Raw genomic sequence first — 22610 nt, forward strand, 5'->3', positions numbered from 1 at the left:
GCACTCCCTCCCCGGGGCCCGGAACACAGATGCGTGCCTGCTCGCGTGGCTTCTCTCTCCAGAGCACCTCGTTCTTCCGAGCCAGGCACTCCGAGGGGAGCCCCGTTCCCGCTCTTCTCGCTAGAGGGCAGACGGGGCCCGTGCAAAGCGCCGCTGGCGCGGGACGCGCGCGCGCGCCGGGCCTCGGCTCCTGCACTCCGGGTCCGGCTCCCGGGCTGGGCTCAGCGGCGGGGCGCGGGGCAAAGGCCGTGCCAGGGAGCGCGGCGCGTCGCGTCGCGGATCCTCCCCCGGGCGCGGGCCCGGCCGCCGCCCCTCACCCTGCGCGCGGGGGTGCGGGCACCCGAGTAGGGCTGGGCGCCCAGGTGAGGGGCGGCCCCACCGAGGGCGAGCACCGCCCGGCCCCGCGGACGCCAGGAGGCAGGGCCAGGCGCCCGGAGCGCAGGGAGCGGGCGGACGAGGGAGAGGCGACGGATCCAGTGGAGGAGAAAGAGAAGGAGGAGGAGGAGAACCGCGGAGCCCCGGCCGCGCGGCGCACTCACCTGGGCTCGGGCCGCCCGCCCCGGGCGCGGGCTTCTTCCCGGAGCCTCGGTCCTTCTTGCCCTTCCCCTTGCCTCTGCCTTCTCTGCGCTCCGACATCTCGCCGGAGAAGTGCACGCTCTGCGCGGACGGCTCCTGGCGACGCGCGACAAGTTTGGTCCGAGGGCTGCGGTCGGCTTTGGGAAAAGTTTCTCCCTCCGGGGGCGGGAGGAGAGCCAGCGGCCGGGCTGCGGCGCGCGCTCCGCGGGGGCGTCTCCTGTCGCCGGCAGGGAGCGCGGGGACGCGGCGTGCGGTCCGGGCCACCTGGGACGGGCGGGACGCTCCGTCAGGCGGTCGCGCTCGCTCTCCGGGCGGCTCCCGTCGCGCAGGGAAGTTCTCGGTTCCCGCCGCTGTCGGCTCCTGCCGCGGCCTCGGCCCGGCGCGCTCGCAGCCCGACACGACGAGGGAGAGGCGATCACCGTCTGGCCCGGGCACCGCCGCCGCTCCGCTCCTGCCCTCCGCGCGAGGCCGGAGTTCCGACAAGTTGAGGAGAACTCCTCGCCGGCTCTTTTCAATTGCCCCACCGCCACCACCTCCCTCCTGCAGGTTGAAGGCTGGCGCCTCCTTCTCGCCCTCCCCTGGCCTCGCCCCCTCCCTCGTCCCCACCACACCCCCACCCCGAGGCGCGGACACGCCACCGGGAGGAGCCTGGGCTCGGCGCTCGCGGGCGCAGCCCCTTTCCCTCCCCGAGCCCGGCCGGGCGGGGGGCGGCGCGCGGGGCGGCTGCCGGGCACCCCCGACAGGGGTCGCTGGAAGCTGCGCGCCGCCGCCGCCGCCGCCGCCGCCGCCGCCGCCGCGCCCGCGGGAGCCGACGCGAGCGGCCCGGGGAGAGTCGGGACCCAGGGAGGGACCCGGGAGCTCCGGCGCCTCGCTCTCCGCAGCCAGGCAGCGCCCGGGAGGGCCGCTCCCTTCCCTTCTGCGCGGAGAAGTGCTGGAGACAAAAGTTTGCAACTCTGACACCTGCCCGCCAAATGAAAGCTCTGGAACCCGTGGGAAGGAAAGGACTGCTGGCTGTTTCCTCAGTCTGGGGTTCAGCCCTTTCTTACGTTAGTGAGAAATCCCGCAAGCATGTAGGGCAAAGATGAACTCTGGGTAGAAAGGGGTTTGAGTGTAAAGCGGTTGTGGACACACGGGAAGGGCTCAGGGAGCCTTAAAGGCGGTCAGATGTCGTCATCTTCCCAAAGCTACTCCTTGGATGTGTGTGTGTCCTGTCTTCGTGCGTTTAACGACACGCCTGTCGGAATTCTCATCTTCAGCTTTCCCTAAAATAAATAATAATAATAGCCCGGCCTCTTCAAAGGAGGGGGTCATAAACTGTCTCTCTCACTACAACTTAATTTTTAAAAGAGCTGATAAAACCCCAGTGGAAAGGCAATCACACGGACAATAAAATGACTGCAAAAGCTGGAGTCACTCAGTCCTGCTGAGAGAGCGAGTAGGAGAGCGGAGAGACGGAACCAGAGATGCTTAATTCATCAATGCTCGCTTTCTCGGCTTCAAACTTCGCTCAGAACTGCGGGTGAAACCCACTTCGCCTTGCCTTGTCCTCCCTCTGGTGGAGAATTCTAAAGAGCAGGAAAATCCAGAAAACGTTAGCACCCCGCTGCGGAGGACAAAAGTTAAAGGCCACCGCGGAATGATCGAGAAAACGTTCTCACAGTTTTATCAGAGCTGTGGCTAACTTAGAAGGTTCTTTTACAGTGGCAGGCTCATGTGTTGTGGTCTGGAAGAGGTGAGTACCAGCCATCCGTATAGGAAATTTATTTACTTCTCTTTAAAAGTGCTTTGCTCCTCTTTTTCCATCCTCTGGGATTAATGCTAACGGATCCATTACCTACACCCGGCCTTCTTGGTATATTTTCTAAACGCCACCATTTCAAATAAAGGTGAAACCCGGGGTGCTTTCTTGCTACGTACGTGTGAAGTGGGTGGGGGGCAAACCCGTTCATTTTAAAACTCTCCTAAATTAAGAAGAATTTTATTCTCCTTCAATTTGCATTGTAAATGAGAATCTTTTGGGTGGGTTAAACTGTTAAAAGCTATCTTAGCAATAGTGCCACATTATTTAATTTAAAAAGAGTTTGACGTCCAAATAGCTTCTGATAACCTCCCAACAAACACCACATGTAAATTAGACTGGGCCATAAACACAGCAAAATCCAGGAGATTGTGAACACTGAATAGCACTAGAATATTCCACAGAGTCTAATGTAAACTGGAGTTGAATTTTGGCTGACATAACCATACTTTCCCAGGTGGGGCCACTACTTAACAAACAGGAAACAGCAAAACTCAGAAAAGGGGAGCCCTTGCACAAGGGGTACTTTATCTCCAGGACATGAGACCCTGTAAGGGCTTAGTGTACAATTGCTCCATGTTGCTAGAGATATCATTATTTTAGAATTGAAGGATCTAAAGCAGAAATGTAATTTGGAATTAATAAAAAAAAAAAGTTTCAGATCTTTCCAAATAAAACAGAAAGCCAGTTGGAAAACTAGGTTTGAGATTGTCCTTAATTAGTCATCTCTATGGTCAGGAAGTAGCAAATTTGGTTTTGTTTTGCATTTTCATAAAACCCTTGGAAATGATCAGAACAAGGGATGGAAAAAGGAGAAGACTATTTTGTTTTCTTGAAAGTCTGAATATGAACCTCAGTTGTCTCATTTAGAAACAAGGACATGTCTTCATGGTATAATTGTATTAATTTGTTATGTATTGCTCAGCTCTTAGGGTATATCAGCTCTCAGGTGACACATGCCAACTGTCAACATATGTCAACTCCTGAAAAATAGAGTGGAGATTTATAAATAAGCAACTTGAGAAATAAAGAAAGACAAAATGGACATCTTATATTAAATGACAGCTTTAAATTAATGCTATGAGGCACCATAGCATTTTTCTATGGCTAGGCTTACCATCCAGAAGCCCTCTTAGACTCTACAAAGCTGTCCAAATGTAATACCCCTTCTCTCATTAGTTCCCGTTTGGAAAATACTCCAAGAAAATTTTAAAAAGAAAAAAAAGAAAACAGAAAGAACATTAATACATGAAGCTAGATTACATTGTTGCAAACTATTGTGCATATTGGCAGCAATGGGAATTTAATTTAAAATTCTGTATATAGATATTTTTAACTTTTAAGTGACGAGATAATTTCTAAAGATTACTTTTTTAAAAACTGCAACAAATTCATTATTAATAAACATGCATGAATGCAAAAGAAAAATCTCCCTCAGCAGCTCAACACAACAAATGCACATGACCTAGTCACTAATTCACAAAGCATTTACTGAACTAAATGCTGGACTGTAGAGAAACAAGAAAAGAAAAAAAAAACTGCCCCATTCCCATGAAGCTAAAATAGTATGAAAAAAAAGTATTAAAACAAATTAATTGTTACAATACAGATGAAAAGCAGGGCCAGATAAGTTTTCTGGGCTCTGAAGCTTATTAAGATATGGGAGATCTTTATAAAGGAAAAGAACAAAAACACAAAATTAAAAATACAAAAAAATACAAATTTAGATCCAAGAATGTTAAAGGGAAACTTAGAAGTGAGAGGTCCTGAAGCTTCATTTTAGCTTCATGGCAAATTCACTTCTACTGATTTCAAACATATTCCACTATCTGCACAATTATAGTGATGGTCTGCAATTATATACTAGCTTAGAGATTAGATACTACTTTCACATACTATTATTATAAATAGAAGACATTAACAGGCAGTCAAAATGAATACACACAAAACTGAAACAAGCAGACCATTGTGTAAGGAAAATCAGATAAAAGAAGCCTTAAGAATTCGCTGATTACCAATTGTCCCGCTTGTTTAGTTAGACTCTTAGAATCAACACAGAAGTTGAGTTTGTTAAACAGAAGACTCCTGACCAACAAGATACCTTTCTAAAATTGGAAATGGTGTCCTCTGTTACATTTGGAAAATATTTAACAGAATTATTAACTACTCAAGTTCTGTCTGCAATGAAGAGAGTTAGTTTGATAACAAAACTGTTGAGTTTAGAATCCTAAGAAAAATCCTAAAAAGGTAACGTTCAAACAGCACTAAAATGAAATCTGTGTTTATGCTTTTCCGCTTGTTTGTGTGATTTTTAAACATGATCGTATACCAGTGATGGTTGTTATTATTATTTATCATTATTATTAATGATAAGACTGCTCTCATGATTGTAGGGGTACATTGTAGATCCAAAATGGACTATACAGCTGAATACTAGTGCCTAATTTCTTTTTCTGGACACTATTTGAAAAATGGGGTCAGTGTTATAAATCTCTTCTGTTGTGTGGTGGAGATATAAGACTTAACAGCCTTTGAAACATTTTAATTTTTTTTAAGAATACAATCTCATGCAACTTTTTGATTTCTCCCACCTCCACACTAATTGTTTGTCTCCCTCATCCTCTTGCAACACATACTTAAGATGTGCGTGTGATGCAAATACCTCAAATTTATATATACGTATATACAAATATATACACATACACATATGCAGTCGTACATGTGTGTGTAAGTCTGTATTTGTGAGTGTGTGTGCACATATATGTGTGGGGGTATAGTTATTATTTATCTTTCCTCTACTGGAAATGAAAAACACTGTATCTGAATGTGAGTCTATAAAAGGTGGAGATAATATATGCTTTTAACCACTTTTTTCACATTGCTATCCACGAGAATTCCTAGCATCATACTTTGCACCTAGTAAGGACTAAACAGTTTTGTATAGAATGAATTTAAATAGAATAGAATCAATGTTTAAAAGCCTGGTTCTGACACTACCATTTTCTTTCTTTCTTTCTTTCTTTTTTTAATGAGAGGGAGGTAATTCAGCTTATTCATTGATTTCTGCTTGGAGGAGGTACTGGGGATTGAACCCAGGACCTCTTGCATGCTGAGCATGCGCTCTACCACTTGAGCATTCAGTGGAGAACCATACCAATGCCCTTGAAGGGCTAGGCTGTGCCTAACTCCAGCCTGATCTCACCAGGCTTCACCCCTCACTCTCTGTGCCTCATACATGGAGGCTTCTTTGCAACATGTCTCTAGAGCTTGTCATTCTTTCTGGTCTCAGTGCCTTTGCACTTGCTGTTTCCTGTGCATGGATTTTCCCACAATGACCATGCTTTGCCTGATTCCACTTATCGCTCAGGCTCCAACTAAATTCCAGTTGCTCAGAAAAGCTTTCCATTCCCTTTGGAGATGCTTTTAATCTCCCATCCCACTTTTGCATCTCCTTCATAACACTTCTTCCAGTTTGTAATTATTTTTTGTGTGTGATTTTTATTTTTACAGGGATCTTTTTGTGATTGTTTTTTTTACAATAATCTGTTCCTACTGGGCAGTAATCTTTGGGGGGAGGCGAAGATTGACTATTCCGTGTTCTATGTTATATTTCTAGCACTATGCCTGTCTCATCATAGCCAATTACATACATTTTGTTATTTGGTATATAAATGAGGATAAATAGGATTGCTTTCATATATAGAGAGATATATATATCTCTCCATACATACAAATATGCTTATGTTTATTTGGTAAATTCGAAAATGATGATGTTGCTAATGACACCAGGCATAACATTTTGGGATAACTTCAGTTGAAATAAGCCTTTCCAAGGAACAAACATACAGAATAAGAATCTTGATTAATCAGTATAATTTCCCAAAACTTTAAGAGGTGAGGTGATAACTTTTGTGACATGGTAAAATCTCAAGGGAATACTTACCTGCTTTTCCTAAATTGCCTCTGCAAATTTCACCTGTAGATGACATTTATTGGCTGCAATTCCTCCCTTGCATTTGTACGAGGTGTCAGAGAGACCCATAAAAGAGCTGGGTTTTAGCAAGGCTGTTCTGACAAGATGACCATGGAGGAAAACTTTTAAACATGGTATTGTTAATAGAGAGTTAAAAACCCCTTTCTAACTTTGGCATAATATAAGGTTCCTCTTCCCATAAGATGGTTTTTCACTTTACAGACTAGTGGTTAGTCCATATATTGTCATCTCAGTGAATGGCACCTAGTAATCACCTTACAATTATCTTTGAGTTTAGATTTAGCTCCCCTAATATTTTCATCACTTCCCATCATGCAGATCCATATACCAAATGCAAAGACATTTCTCCATACATGCGTGGGGCTCAGATTCTGTGAACACCTCATATATAGTTGAGAGAGAGAGATTCAGATACTTCCGTGGCTTTTAAGAGTCACCCCACAGGATCCTCTCCACGGTTAACGTCCTTCCTTTCAAGAGTCACTTTATTCATTATTGTGAAAAGATTCGCCCCTGTTAAATTTATAATGATGTTAAAATATAAATTTAAGGGCATGAGTGATGAATTAGTACTTCAAATATTTGAACAGTGAGAGTAATTTAACAGGTCGACTCTTGGCATCAGTGTATTTCAGAAGAGACACCTGGCAGAAAGCATTTCCAAAACAGATCATAGTGTATAGGAAATTACTTCATAATGTCATCATGATAACTGGTCTGTATGGAATGAAACCCTGGCCCACAATATTGTGTACCTGGCCCAGGCATGTAGTAACACCACAGTCATTCTTTTTCCTTCTTTCCCACATAATTCCTTCTAACTTCCTTACTAAATCTTTATGAATACAACCCTCCCTGCCTTTTTTTTTTTTCAGTTCCTGCTCAAGTTAGAGCTCAGTACTTCATATATCTTGACTAGGGATTTTTAGTTTTCAGCTAAGAGCCAAGAGTGAAGTTCTCAGTGGAATGTTACAGTCATCTACACCCCTGGACCCAGGCCTAGAATTCAAGTTACTTTGCAACAGATCAACTTCCAACACACTAGATGTTTGGGAAATTTTGTGTATGTGTATGTTAAAAATATATATGTATATCTTTCAATTCTCATTCATTTGGGAAAATAATTTCCCAAGGATTAACAACTCAAGAAAGCAAGTCATCTTGTAAAGATGATTTAGCAGGACAATTAGCTAACTTGACAGAAACTAAATGACCATCCCAAAAAATAACTGGTGATCAACCATGCAGAAGATTGCATTCTTATGGAAAATGTTGTCTTTTCTGCTTAATCATAAAGAATGAGCTTGTTCCAACCCATTCCCATAGATGCAAGATGGAAACCACCTAGTTCAAACGGCTCAGAGAGCTCTGGTCTTGCTTAGGGTCTTATCCAGCATGTAGGATGCTTTTGGGACCCAAGAAATTCTGGGAGTGATCCTGGATCCTAGATATTCCATTGAATGTCTAAGAAATATGTTTGGATTAGCATTTGTGAGTGATCTTGGTTGAGTCCTAGAGCAGACTGAAATCTTGAGGTCCTATAAAGCAGATATATCCAGGCACAAAAAAAATCTCAGTCCATTTGCAACTTCTGTCTTGAAGATTGACCAAAACCTGGTATTGTAGATAGCAAGAGAAAGTCACTTTTGCTTAGGTTCCAATTGCTTTGGAATTATGCCATTTTTTTCTTTTGTAGTTGTTTACAAAAATCATCTAATGACATATGAGGTAGAAATCCACTATTACTTTTATTTCCATGGTAATAAGTAGACTCCTGAGAGCCAGCAATGAGCTAGGATTTACATCACTGTGTGTTTACTGAATGTACTAAAACTACAGTTCTAGCTCAGAAGTGCAAGGTAAAAGAACTTAATGCACATTTTCTCAACTCATTGCTTTCTTTTAAAATTTACTTTTCTCCCTCTTAACTAAAAAACTTTCATTGAATTATTATTGGTTCTTTCCCTTCCTTGTCCAACTGCCAATCTCTAATGCCAGGTCACCCCAAACCCCCAGTTTTCTCCATGAACATTACCTTTCCCCATTTTCACAAAGAAGTCAGAACAACAGCAACAAAAATCTCTCTTTTGACTCTTTCTTTCCTTCTTTGACTGAACATTCAGTTCTTTTTTTATCAGCTCAAGGAATCCATTTCTTCCCCCAGCTCACCACTGATCTCACGGAACTGCTCAGAACTTACCAGGGCCTTCCTGATTGTCCTTTGACGTGTCTTTATGTTTACGGGACACGGACACACACAACATCTTGAAACCTTTTCCAGCGACTTGTAGTCATGTCCTAATGGTGGAACTTTCTCTATCTCTTTTTCCTGATTCTTTTTCCTTCGTCTACCTGTGTTGTGAATGCTAGCTTGTGGCTCAATATTTAAAACTATTTTTGTTTTTCTGAACTACAGAATAATCCTAGAAAAACTGTGATTCACTGCCACTACATCAAACATTGGTCATTCACAAAGGTACGTGTCTGTGTGTGTGTATTTTTTTTCCTAAACTCCAAGCCTCTATTTTCAACTGCCTCAAACTGAACAGTTTATTAATCCTTAACCCTCTCTGCCCACCAAAAAACAGACAAAGTGCAAGATCAAAAGGTCAGCGTTGTGGGCGGGGTATAGTATAGCTCAGTGGTAGAGCACATACTTAGCATGCACAAGGTCCTGGGCTCAATCTCCAGTACCTCCATTAAAAAAAAATTAAAAAATAAATAAGTAAGCAAATAAATAAATAAGTAAGTAAATAAATAAATAAATCTGATTACCCCACCAAAGGATAAAAAAAAAAAAAGGCCAGCATCATCATTTTTCTCCCCACACCCTTCTCTTCTTCCCCAGTTCCAGCCGTTTGATGCTCCAGTTCCAGCGCCTTCCCCTCTGAAGCAGCTCTTATCCTCATCACCTGGCTCTTTTGCTTCTCCGTGGATCTGGGTCCACTGTCATTCTTAGACTCGTCTTTTTCAGCCTCTTTTCTTACTGCTTCAGTTTCCTTGTTCACACCCAGCCCTTCTCCTTCCTGCTACCAGAGTTAATCTTCTAAAACACAGCTATTATCTTGTCATCCTTTATGGGATTTCTCTATTGGATTCCTGTTGCTATAAAATTGAAACTTCTCCTTAGAGGGTAGTCAGGTCGTTCCCAATTTAAGTGCTGCATGAATACTCAACCTCTTTTCTACCTGTTCCCGGTATTCGGTGTACTCTGGTCACACCGAACTATAACTTCTTTTACTTCTGGGCCTTTGACTGTTTTTCCTGCTACCTAAAGCTTCTTTCCCTTTTGTGTCTAATAGAACTCAAACCCCACCTTTTCTGTCTGTTTTCCCCTGACTCCCCAACAGGATCATTTGCTGCTGCACGAGTGTCTGCCTTCTGTGTCCCTTCAGCCGAGCACCTTTGTTTGCACCCTTATTTGTTTTCCAGTCTGTCTCTGCCCTGCGGGAATGAGGCCTCAGGAGTCACCCCTCTATCTCCCTCAAGTACACGTCCAACACCTGCATGTTAAAATGAACAGACTGCAAATGTATTCAAAGAATTCACAATTTGCATTTAATTCAACTTGAGAGTGATGGAGCAGCAGTTGAAGGGTTTTGAAATCTTTCCAAATACAAGTTTTTACTCCCACGCAAAGGAGACTTTCACGAAGTAGCCACGACTTTTCCAGGCTCTGCAGCTTATGAGCTGTATCTTCACGGACTGGTTCAGCCAACAGTTACGGTTAGCAGGTTCAAGGTTAAGGCTCGCTGGTCTCTATCATTACATTTTTATGTACTTAAATCCATTTTAGCCCCCTTGTCGACCTACTCTATGCTGTATTTGTCCACGTTAAAAAAAAAAAAAAACTTGTATACTGATATCAATGCTTGTTACTCACTAAGCATCATAAGGAGGTATTATAAAGTTCAACTCATTCCTTATTTGTAAATTTGTCTATGAAGAAAAATAATAACTTGATGATGTGCTATTTTGTGATTGCTTAAAAAGGCCTCCCTCTCAGAAACTGCATGACAGCCAGCAGCCCCATCTCCCATCCCCTCCTCTCTGCTTCTGGGTCTGAGCGCCTCCCAGGGTCACGGTCTCCACCTTGAACCTTCGATGGAAGCTTGGCAAAGAAAGCACCAATGAGTCAGCGCTCTGAATTCTGACTCTGCCGCTTCCCAGCTGTATTATCTATCATAGCACATCACTGTTGTGAGGATTAAATGAGCCCCTGTGAGTCAAGTGGCCAACCTGCAGGAGGCGCTAGGAAAATGGCACCTCTGCTGGTTGTCACTGTCTCCTGACTTCCAGCTGCTGTTGCTCCTACATCTCTGAATCCAGGTTTCCCCAAACAGCTCTGAATCCAGGCCAACTTTTTTACTAAAAGAAGAGGCAATTTTTAAAAAACTATTCAGTAGTTACTGAATAGGTACTTCTGAATTATCCCAGGCCATTGGCTCTTAAGGCTACAAAGAATAAATACAACTAATAAAAATGAGAGTTTTTCATGGATTTGAAGTTTCCACCACACTGCTCCTAATTCACCTCCTCTCATCATCCGTTTCTGGGTTTTCTGTAGGACAGATGAATCTCAATTGGCTCAATGGGAGGCAGCAGAAGGGAAGAGGAGGGGAAAAAGGGAAGCTAGTACTTGATTGAGTAGAAGATTTAGTAGATTTAGTAAATGGAATTCTAGTTCTAATCACAAGGTTCTCGCCCCCTCTGCACACCCCCTGTATGATCCTCTCTTCCTAAGTATGGGTGGGACCTATGGATATTATGGGATATGGCTCCTGTGATTAGATTATCAATCAGTTGACTTTGAGTTAATCTGGAGGGAGATTATCCTGGGTGGGCCGGACCTAAGCAGGTGAGTCCTTTAAAGGAGGGCTGGGCCTTTCTTGAAGAGAAAGCTCATCCTACTGACTCTGAAGAGTAGCTGCTATGAAGTAAGAGGGTCACAGGCCTCAGAATGGAGGGTGACCTCTGGGAGCTCAAAGCAAACTTGGCTGAGAGCCAGTAACAGAATAGGGACCTCAGTCCTACAACCACAAGGGACTGAATCCTGCCAACAGTGTTTGTGAGCCAGGAAGAGGACCTGAGCTCCAGATCAGAGCACAGCCCAGCTGACACCTTGATTTCAGCTTTGTAAGACCCTAAGTGGGGGACCTAGTTATGCCCTGCCCAGACTTCTGGATGACAGAACTGAGAGCTGATAAATGAGTGTTGCTTTTGGGTGCTAAGACTGGAATGATTTGTTACATAGCAACAGTAACCTAATGTACTTACAAAAACAGTTTAATTTATATAGTGCTTTAGACAGCAGATCTCGAAGAGGGTAGGAAGTGACAAATAGGAAGAAAGGCTGGAATCTACAGTGACTCTCCCAGCTCTGCCACTTCCTAGCTCCATGGATTTGGGGAGTCACTTAGCTTTCCCAGCCTTAATTTTCCTGTAAAATGAGGAGCTGAACAATGGACACAGTGCCTCCAAGTTGCTTTGGTGCTTTCCAGGTTCTAAAAGTCCTCTCACATTCTGTTTTACAATGCTCAAGTGATAAAACTCTTATTTTTTGAGAGAACAAACAAGGCAGATGGGGAAGTGATGTGGAAAATTGCACAGATAGCAGATCGAACCCAACGCAGCAATCCTAGCTCCTCTATTTGCAGACCATCCTGTCTCCAACCCTTTCTCCAAGCTTCAGCCAGGCTCCCAGACACTAAACGGACTCCAGGAGGGTTTATAAGCTTCAGCCACAGGTCCAAAGGGGATCTGAAAAATTGTGGCTATTTTCTATTTTGGGAGGGTGGAGGTTTGCTTTTATTTCCCACAGGGAGATTTTTGGCATACGTTTTCTGCCAAAATAATCAGTAAGATAAAGCATCTGCCATGGAGATGAATGCTGGATAAACTTTGATGTGCATTGATGGTGGAAAAAAAGCTTTTCTATAAACAATAGCAATTTAACTCAAAAATATATCACAGCTTAAGGATTCTCTAGGGAAATGTGTACGTGTTCCCAAGGAATGTCCATGGTCCTGAAGAAGCAAAATTGTTGGCATGGAGAAGAGATATGTTTAACAGAGCTGTTTCTGCTCTAGTACATAAGTTTTTATCTGTTGATCTGTACAAATAACCCAAACGGAAACTTCTTTATGAGACAGAAAAGCAGAGTGAAGTGTTTCAAGTCCGCAAAATCAGCTGGAATGAAATTATAGCTGGGTCGTTTAGGAAAAGGGTCCTTTCAACAAGATTTACTATGTTACTCTGACTAGATGAATTTATCTCCTTTTCCCAACCTAATTAAAACATAAAACACTTCCCTGAAGCCACTTTGGCTCAAATGTGTTTTTCAAGGAAAGTTGTGGTATGCATTAACTAATTCCAAGAAACCAAAGTTATCTACAATGTTCAAATCCTGGAACAATCTCCAAATATTCAATAATATAGCATGCTTTAACCGTGTCCACAGACTATCTATATAGACAAAGTAAAAAGGAAGATGAAAGAACATAGTGATCCTGATTTTGACAAATTGGGCCCCAATTCTAAAGGAAATGTTGCCATTGAAGTCTGAACCATCCAGACTGGTCTGTAGACATGGATGCAATTATCTGTACAATCAGATATCAACGTTTTTGTAGACCATGTCTCAGATCATTAATAAAAGCCACTCATGAACTAGCCCTAGGTGTTTCAATGTGGTGATGGAACTAATATTTAACTGGACTTACATGTCTTTAATCACACGCCCCATGAATTGAAAATATCTGGGAACTAAGGTGGAATTACGGTGAAACCAATAAAACTTAGGCTTAGGGCTCCACGCTTGCAGAAGTCCCTTCCAAGGGCTGTAACTAATTTTGTATTAATAATTCTTTATTTTTTAAAAGGGCCTCCAAAATTAAACTCCTATTTGAAGGAGACTATTACTATTGTTTGACAACTATAGTAGAAGGACAGACAAGGTTAACAGTTAGGTTTCACTATACTGAAATTTGACTAAACAGTTGGGTTTTTTTTTTTTTCTTCCTTTTAGCTTTTCAAGTCATGTTTTTTACATTATCAGCCCTGAATGAGTTAGATCACCCTCCCATTCTCATGGCAGAGAGCATCCTCTGGTCACCATGCTTTGAGCACGTGGGTTGTAAAGTTCCTTCAAGAGTTTCTTCAAAAGTTTCTTCCAGGTAAGGGGCTCATGGCTGGTAAAAAGAATGTCCTCTTTCTGCAGCCACAAGGATGACATCGGTTTGCTGACACCATGACGCGAACTGCCAAAAACACAGTTCTATTCCCATATATTTCTTATAAAAATGTTCCAGAGTACAAACGTAATTAACATTTTCACCTTACTCTTTGGCTGGATCTTTCTTCCTTACATTGCAAATCCTAGAATCTAAGGACCATGCCTGATTACATTGCTCATGTGTCCTTGTCCACAGCTCTATCTGCCTTCTGATGATGAATATATCTTAATTTAAACATAAATAGGTGTCATTTCTTTGAGGGAAGTTTCTTTGTTATTGGAATTTTATATCTGCAGTGGTCCTGAATAGAGTGATTTCTGCCTGTTAGGAATGTTGAAAATATTTGGTGGGTAATGAATGAGCCTGTTTCCTAAGGTGTTTAGTTAATTAACTGTTCAATTTTGATAGACCCTAATATTTTCCTCTTTAAAATTGCTAAATGTATTATTTTTAAGGGAATTATTTTGGGATAGAGTTAAGTGAAGAATTTCAATGGTATAAAACAGTTCTTAATTCAAAAGAGATTGTGCCAACTCTACATGATCCCGTGGTTATTTCAAAGGAGGAAATGAACACAAGTTAATCGTTCAAGTTAAATTGACTAAATTAATCCAGTCAAATCATTTAACTTGTTGTCCAATGCAGACCTACCCTAAAATTAGGATATAGAGGTATTTTATATACATAACTAATCACGTTTATCTTACTTAAATTTCTAGAGTTTCATATCCTGATTGCATGCTATCTCCAAACACAGGAGTTAAAGGTTATACTTTCAAGGTCAAGCTCTTAACAGTAGTAATGCTTTTTGTTGTCGTTGGTCATGACGTCTTCAAACGTTACTATCATAGGAAATTGCATATTTCTTCTATTGTTTGTATATATGCATTTATATATACGCAAGACAGCATTTGTTGTTTTTCCCAGTGTTACGGACCTAAACTATGAAAAATAAAAAAAAAAGTGTTCTATGTGGAAACAGAAGCAGTCTTTTTATTTTTTTTCAAGGTTTAGAAAAACATCTGGAAGCCATGCCAACATGTAGTAAACTAAGGCACAGGTTATATCTACAAGATGCCAAAACACACAAATGAAAATGAAAACAAAAATTAGCAACTTAGAGAAATATTTTTTCTAGACTATGGAAATTATCTTTGGTTTCTGCTTTTGGGGATAAAATGGGTATTAACCCATGAGAAAAAGAAAGAAAAGCTAGCAGAGATAAAAAAAAAAATAGTAGGGAAGATGTATCAGATTTTGTAAGGTGGAAGCTGATGGATCTGGGATAACGAAATTAGTAAATAGCCATAAAAGCTGTTCCTCTGAAGGATGAAACCAACAATGATTCATGCTAAAGAACTATAGAAGGGCCCAAGAATGGGACGTTAGGGAAAGGGGGAGAGTGAAAACAGAGGACTGACTGAGTGAAAGGGTAAGAGGCATTTAGCTACACAGATCTACTCCAGTACCTCGACTAGCGGGTGACCACACAGCCTAGAAGAAACGTCACATAGTTCTTCAGTCAGGGATCAGTCCACCTGTACAGCCCAGCTACGGCTAAATATTAGGATTGATGTTTTTGGTGGAAAAAAAAACTTTTCCTGGTTAAAAATCTTACAAAGTTGAAAACACACAATTTTGATGGCAACTTGGACGGCATGTGCAGGGAAAATTGGGCAGGTGAAATTCCATGTGGGTAGAAGGGAGGGCAGTCAATAAAGGACCACTGAAACAGTCCACGTGTGTGATGAGAAGTTTCCGATCATGCCTTGTCTGGGAATGGATGGGAGACGCCCAGAACAATCAGAACACACGCGTGCGGTGTGGCAGGGGGAGGAGTGGACACTTACTCTGGGGTGTTAAGATTGGGTAACTAAGAGGATTGAGTTTCTGCAAGAGCAGCTGTTGAATTTGGTTTTAGAGCCATTGATAGTGAGATGCACGATAGTCAGCTGGCAACTGGAATGCTTCGGGTTTCACACGGTGGGAAAAATTCAGATCTACAAAAAACTTAGGAAAAGAGATGGGGAAGATGTCTGTAAGGATAAGCATGTAGAGACAACGGAGAGGGAAAAAATCTCCACGAATAGGAACCAAGAGAGGGAAAGAGGGGTAACCAGGAAGGTAGGGAGAAAGTCAGAGGAGTTTGCTGTCACTGAAGGAAGAAGTTTAAGAAAAGGGAGCTAAGGCATGTTCATCACTGCTGAGAAACCAGGAAGAGTAAAACACTGGGGAAAAGTCTTTAATGTCGAAATAACTTTGAGAAATCTGATGTAAGCTACCAGTGGGGCCAAGACAAAAGAAAGGTGGGAGGGTGGTGGGGAAAAAGAAATATGAATGTAGATCTCCTGTTCTCAAGCCTTTTAATCTCAGAATTCCTTTTCACTCTTAAAAGTATCAGGACCCCAGAGAGCTTTTGATTTTGTGGGTCATATCTACCAGTATTTAGCCTCCTAGAAATTTAAAACAAAAGAAGACATTTTAAAATGAATTAATTCATTAAAAAATGGCAACTCCAGTATATGTTAATATAAATAACATCATTTTAATGAAAAAATAACTGTATTTTCCCAAACAAAGATAATTTTAGTGAGAAGAAAGCTTTCGTTTACATTTTTGTAAATCTCTTTAATGTCTGGCTTAAGAGAACACACCCGGATTCTCATCTCTGCTTCTGCATTCAGTCTGTTGTAATATTTTGTTTGGGTTGAAATATATGTAGAAAATCTGGCATCAAACAGATAGGTTGCTGAGTGTCTTCTTGAAAAGTGTCTGGACTCTTAGAGGTCCGCAAACCATCTGTTGAGAATTCTGATGTAGGGAACTTCTTTGAGAAAATTTAACAACAAAAATAGACCAATTGGGGGGCCACGCAAGGGGGTATCATGTTTGAAGGAAGGATTCTGAGTTCATTTCTTTTCAAGAATAAGGAAAAATTAAGGATGTTTGGAAGTCCAGTGGAAGGGAAGGAAACAAGAAAGGGAGAAACTGAGGATGCAGAAGAGAAATGTTGGATGAAGGTCCTAAGGCAGGGCAGAAGTGAAGGGATGGAGGGCGGGGTGGAGAGTGCCGTGTAAAGAGGGAGTGCTGACTTCTCCTCATGACACAAAAGGTGAGTAAGGAGAAGTGGTCACACAGAGAACATCCAAGGCAGTGAGAACACGGTAACTGTTTAAGATCAGGAAAGGTGAGGCACCTTCAGGCTTTTTCAGGCAAGAATGAGATACAGTCATTTGTTGAAAGTGAGTAACATAGGAACAATATTGGAGGCTTGAGGAAACATGGCTCCAAAGAGAGAAATTAAGGAAGCAGAGGTGTGTCCTGTCTGTCCAGCTGTGCCAGACATCAGCCACTAACAAGATCACTAGAGAGCCGTGCGATCTTGCCCGGTGTCCTCCACTGAGAACCCCTCTGCAATGTCCTTTTGTTTATTTGAAAAGAACACTTTGTGGGCACTCGTCATGGGCTAAGCACGCGCTGTGTGTCTCCACATATGCTGCTCATGTAACCAGGACTTTAATTTCTCTCTTTTGAACTCCGCCCCCCACACCAGCCATATTTCTTCAAGTCTCCAATATTGCTTCTACGTTACTCAATTCCAACAAACTATTGATAGATATTATAGGACCTGGATGTGCCAAATGAGTCCTCAAAAGAGCATCTGAAAATCTGTCAGCAGCACTGGCTCAGGACACAACAGTGAGATATGAAAATATATCTTTATATCTGGCGCTGGCAGCCTCCTTCTGGTCCCCTTTCCTCTTCTTACATCTTGACGTTCAGGCTTCTCTACTATACAGTCCCCTGTCCTGAGTCCCATTTCCAGATGTTTCCGGTTTTCTTCTCCTGTTTCCCTGTCTTGTATATTTCTTTGCTAGAGAATAATTAAGCCCCTTTGTGTTCATGTGGTAATATATTGCTACATTTCTAGTTTAGCTAGCTTGTGGACAATTTAGTAAGTGTAGCGCATTAACCCAAATGAATATTGTGGGAAAGTACTGCAAGTTAAAGAAATTCGGTCTTAGCTCTCCGGTGACCCTGTGTAAGCCAGTCGTCTGTATGTCATACAATCTAGCACCTCGTTCTATTATACCTAATATGAGTCTGTATAGAACATCTCTCTGTAGTTACCTCTCCAAATAAATCTAAGCTTTACAAAGGCGATGTCCTTAATCTTGTATATGTCACAGAGCGAGACACGTTAGTATCCACACATTAGAAACACGATACTTGTTAACAGTTTTCGCTGAAAAGATAAAAATAAAAGCCTTTGAGAAACATATATAAACGCATTCTTTGTTTTCTTCTTCTTTCGCCAAGTCCTCGTCCTCTCAAATGTGATACCAAATACAAAACTTCCTTCTTCTAGCCTCATCCCACATGCGCAGCTGGGACGTTACATCCTGGATGCTGTAAGGGTGTTTAACAGAAGGAATAAACTTCGTCTGTGTTACAAAGGAAGGGTTTCTCAAGGACATGAACTTCAGTGCCGCTCTAAAGGTTAAGGAGGAGCTTCCAAAGTGAAGAGTAGGGGGAAAAGTACTCCAGACAGAAAACGGCAAGGCGGTGGTGCGTTCAAGGTAAAGGCAGGATAGCAATTTGGCTGAAGGACAATGAGGTCACTTTAGGCTCTAGCTGTTCAGGGTAACCCTCCGGGCAGACCGCGCCTTGCCTCAAATAGGTGGGAGCAGGCAGATGAAGGAACAAATGCAAGTTTTAGCCATGTTTTGTGATCTTAAGTCTGACTCCAAATTACCCATTTTTACTTAGAGAATTGCTCAGACATATGCCTGTTGCCACAGATCTCCAGTACAGTCGCCCTCCAATTCCAGCAGAGAACGTGTTCTCTGTCACTGGGGTATAGTAGCTGCTCACCAAACAAAACCATGAATTGCTGTTCTTGATCAATTCTCTCGTCACAACTAATGATAACTGACAGCTCTTACCCGAACAATAACAAAGCCTGAACAACTAAAAATACGGTTTCACTTGAAGCAATGGGTTTATTAGTCATCTATAGGTTAATAATAAAATTTTCAGTGCATAAAATTTTTAAGCCTAATCAAATCTTTAGTAGTCATCCACCTGACCCAAAATACTTGGCTTTTCCCCATGTATTGGGATAGCAACCATTAAATGATGCCTTTGCTTAAAAAAAAAAAAAAAAAAAAAACCAGATGCACTTGGTAGTATTCAAAAATCCAGCTCATGTGGCAATAAAAACTGACAATAGCTTATTTTGCCAAATGTGTGTCACTTATATTTTAGGATAGAATACAATTTTCCATACAACAATAATCAAAACAATTGTTGTATGATATGTGCACCATATCAATTTAAGTATCAAATGTTTTTGCAAACGAAGTGTATTAGAAACACTGGATGGCAGAACAGATCAAATGATATTCACATATGCAAGTGCTCTGAACACAGTAAAGCTCTCTAAAATGTATCAAGTAAGGTATGAAAGTAATATAAACACACAATAGCAGAACCCAAATGTAACTGCATGAGGCAGATGATGTAATGATTCTTATTTGTCTAATTTGCATTTTTAGAAAAAGACTGTTCATATGTTACAACAGCAGCTAAGTTTACAACAATTTTTCTTTGTTCTTGGCAAACAAAAAAAGGTTAAGAATTTGCAGACAAGTCTTGGCAAGGAGATGTTCTGATTCAGCCTTGCCAGTCCCTGGGAGCTACAGTATACAGCTGGAAAATGTACGTAGGTTATGGACTCGTTAGAAAAATGTTCAATTAGTATTGCTAATCAGAACCACCACCTCTTCAGGTCATAATCGGGTCTTGAGGAATAATAACATACTTCTAGAGCATTTTACACACTAGCCGGCTCTCCCTGTTCCCATTTCTATGCAGGATTATTATTTGAGTTGAAATAAGAAACTAGCATAAGCAATAGTTCCTAGTCCATCTAAAAAGATACTCTCATTTAGAATGCCACATTTTGTGCTGTCAAAGATAAACTGGACTATTTCGCCATCACAAAGTTTTGTTTTCCAACCCAAATTTTCATTGACATGCATGAGAAAAAGCTGTTCATTTTACTCTCAAAAAAAAGATACAAACTTTTTTGTATCCAGTAATACTTCTGGCTGGACAGAGACCAGCCCTAGAGATTCAGAGGATGGGAGAACCGGAAGGGAATTTTTCAGGCATGAAGTTGATTCCAATGCCCCATTACCCAATTTGACACATGAAGACTGAGCCCCAGGCAGGCATTTCTAGTATAGCTATATTTCTAGAACTTTTATTTAAGGTGACAGATCAACTGCATGGAGAAATTATGGCCACATTTTTTTTTTTCTGAAGAGCTAAATGATTCAAGAATTTTCACTCTCCTTTCTCTTTTTCTTGCTTGCTCAGACAGGATATATTTCCTCTTTGTCAGCCTGCCTCACAGCCTCAAATTCTTTTGCCCCTTATATGGAAAGATACCACTTGCTTAAACATGTCGAGAAGCACAAATAAAAAGAAAGGACTAAAAAGATTTAAATGTGTATCTTATATATTAAATGCAGAAACCAGGTTCAGTAAACCAACAAATGCAAAGAATTAGCTAAAATAAGCTATGATACAAAATAGTTGACCAGGACTTGACATTATCCTCTTGCCATTAAAATGGGCTTGTAGACATCTCTCTGTCTTAGAAAGGTCATAATTTTATTGTCCCCAGTTTTCACATATACCTATCTTCATTTGAATGACTTTAAAACTAAAATAAATAAAAGGAAAACTAAATCTAGATCAAAATAGATCCCTGACACTATCTATTTAAATCAGTTTTTCTATTTCTTTTTGTTGTTTTCACGTTAAAAAATAAATGCATGCTTATAATAAACAAATGCAAACAGCCTATGACTCTAAAAAGGGAAAAATTGGAAATTCCTCCCTCTGATGCAGCCTATTTGTCTCTCTTCCAGAAGCATCCATAGTACTCGAGAGGCAACAAAGTATTGTTGAAGATTTTAAGTGCTGAAATCAACCTGCCTGGCTTCACATCTCATTCTACCAGTTACTGGCTGTGTGGTCTTGAACAAGTTAACCAGCATCTCTGTGCTTCATTCACAGTATCAATAAAAGACATTAACAAAAAGCACTTTCCATCCACGGATGCTGTGTGGGACACAAGAGACAAAGGCGATTAGAAGAATGCCTGCCATAAAATAAATGCACAAAAAGTGTTAGCAATTATTCTCAGGTTCTTTCAAAATGCAAACAAAAGCATCGGGAAAGGAGTAATAAAAAGCTATAAAACACAAGAAAAAAATGTCTCAGTACATAAGGCGATGGCTGTTAACTAAACGGATTGTGGTGATCATTTTGCAATATACAATTGTATCAAATCACCATGTTGTGCATCTAAAACAAATACAATGTTATATGTCTATTCTCTCTCAATAAAATTGGAAGAAAAAAACCCCTACCACCACCACCATCAACAAAAAGCTATAAAAAATTACGGCTATTGAAGGAAATTCATGGAATCATAAAGCTATGGTATCAGTTTGTATTTCATCAGTCTATTACCTCAATGTCAAGTTTAGCTTAGCAAGTTATTATTAGTATGGCCAACTGGCTAAATTTTAAGGTCTACATCAAAGCCTTTTGAAAAGTAGACACACTCTCTGAAGTAATTCAAATACAGCGTGTTCAATGAATTTTGAAGGTAATTCAAAGTATATTGACTAAATATGTGTGTTCGTGTTAGTATCAAACAGATTTGACTTTCCATCTAAGTTCCAGTTCCTCTAGAAGCATCTCCACTCTCCACACTCCCTCATAATGCAGTGCTTTCTCGCCCATTTCTTTCTTCTCTGTATTCCAGAATTACGAAGCAGGCCAGCTCAGGAGCTAAGAAACTGTGGCATGGAATGGCTTCAGACCACGTTGATGCCACCCACTTGGCATGTGCTGGGCAGTGGAAAAAGCAACACAGTGTCCAGCACGAGACAGGAGCCTCTACCCTACTCCTACCCTGCTGGTCCTTGCTCTGTCTGTCCATTAAACCTGGCTTCCAACAGCCATCACATCACAGCATCCCGGGCGGAGGTCACAGCTGCACACTCCTAATGGCTCCTTGTCCACTTCTCATCTGCTGTGAAGTTTGTTTCAAGCGTGTCTGTGGCTGTGCATAGCATATTTGATGTTAGTAGAATCTTGCCTCGTTTGGGAGTCCTTGATCCACGCAAGCCACGTGACTGAACTGACAAACCCTACTTTGGATGCACTTGAGAAACGTTCTCAGAGCCCCCCAATCCAAGGGGCTTGAAATCACCTAACGACTGTTGCTCCTTTCACTCAGCGTATGAAATGCCTGGACATCATCTGGGCTGTGGGATGGATCAGAAGTGTCTGTGCTGATCTGAGAAAATAATGAAGAAAAGTGTAGTACTTCCGTAATGTTAAAGAAAGGAGAGATTTTCAATGGAACTGCAGGGCTATATGCAGCTCCTATCCACTCATAATGTACATGTTTCTCTACAGTCCACAGAATTGTGTGTGTGTGTGTGTGTGTGTGAATGAGAAATAAGAATAGTGGAGCAGAGTCATATAAGTGTGCTTACTGATATATTTTTCAATAAAAATTCGTATGTTTTTTCATGATTGAACACGTCTCGCTGCTCTGTGAGTTGAAACAGTTTCCATCTGACCTGATCTAGGAGTTAAAAAATCTCATAATTCATAATTTAAAACTTTAAAAATATATACTCCCATTTTTTCAAAGTTGATTTCCAATCCATAATCTTTGGGACTGGTGAGAAAAACAACCCCAGTCTTTCCAGGATCTTCTGCCTAGAGATGTCTGTCCAGGGTACTGGGTGGAGGGGACAGATGCAGAGCTGAGGAGAGCCCTTGGGCCTGGGGTCATCCACCTTCCTTAAGTGCCTAGAAGAGACCCTGTCTCGGCTTGCATGGCCCTTAGGGTGTGATGGCCCTTGATGCTTTGGGGCAAAAACTGGAACATTGGCTGTGGCTATCAGTGAGG

The 22610-nt window shown here is 41.6% G+C and overlaps 1 protein-coding gene and 1 long non-coding RNA gene across 8 annotated transcripts in view; one reads left to right on the forward strand and one right to left on the reverse strand.

Moving 5' to 3' along the window:
* The window catches only part of NRG1 (neuregulin 1), a 201379-nt gene extending 199791 nt beyond the window's left edge, over positions 1 to 1588 (reverse strand). For 6 of the 7 annotated variants that reach the window (XM_032468476.1, XM_032468477.1, XM_032468479.1 and 3 more), the window contains exon 1: positions 540 to 1588. In XM_032468476.1, coding sequence (XP_032324367.1) covers positions 540 to 636 — 97 coding nt within the window. In that variant the 5' untranslated portion in view covers positions 637 to 1588. The remainder of the gene's footprint in view (positions 1 to 539) is intronic. The other variant, XM_032468485.1, reaches the window with a different exon arrangement.
* On the forward strand, positions 1456 to 22289 carry LOC116660006. Its single transcript, XR_004315361.1, has 4 exons — positions 1456 to 2308; positions 8785 to 8844; positions 13396 to 13543; positions 20545 to 22289. It is a non-coding gene; the product is annotated as an uncharacterized LOC116660006 (long non-coding RNA).
* The last annotated feature ends 321 nt before the right edge of the window (positions 22290 to 22610 follow it).

The sequence above is a fragment of the Camelus ferus genome, chromosome 26 (assembly GCF_009834535.1).
Source record: "Camelus ferus isolate YT-003-E chromosome 26, BCGSAC_Cfer_1.0, whole genome shotgun sequence".
Classification (NCBI taxonomy): Eukaryota; Metazoa; Chordata; class Mammalia; order Artiodactyla; family Camelidae; genus Camelus; species Camelus ferus.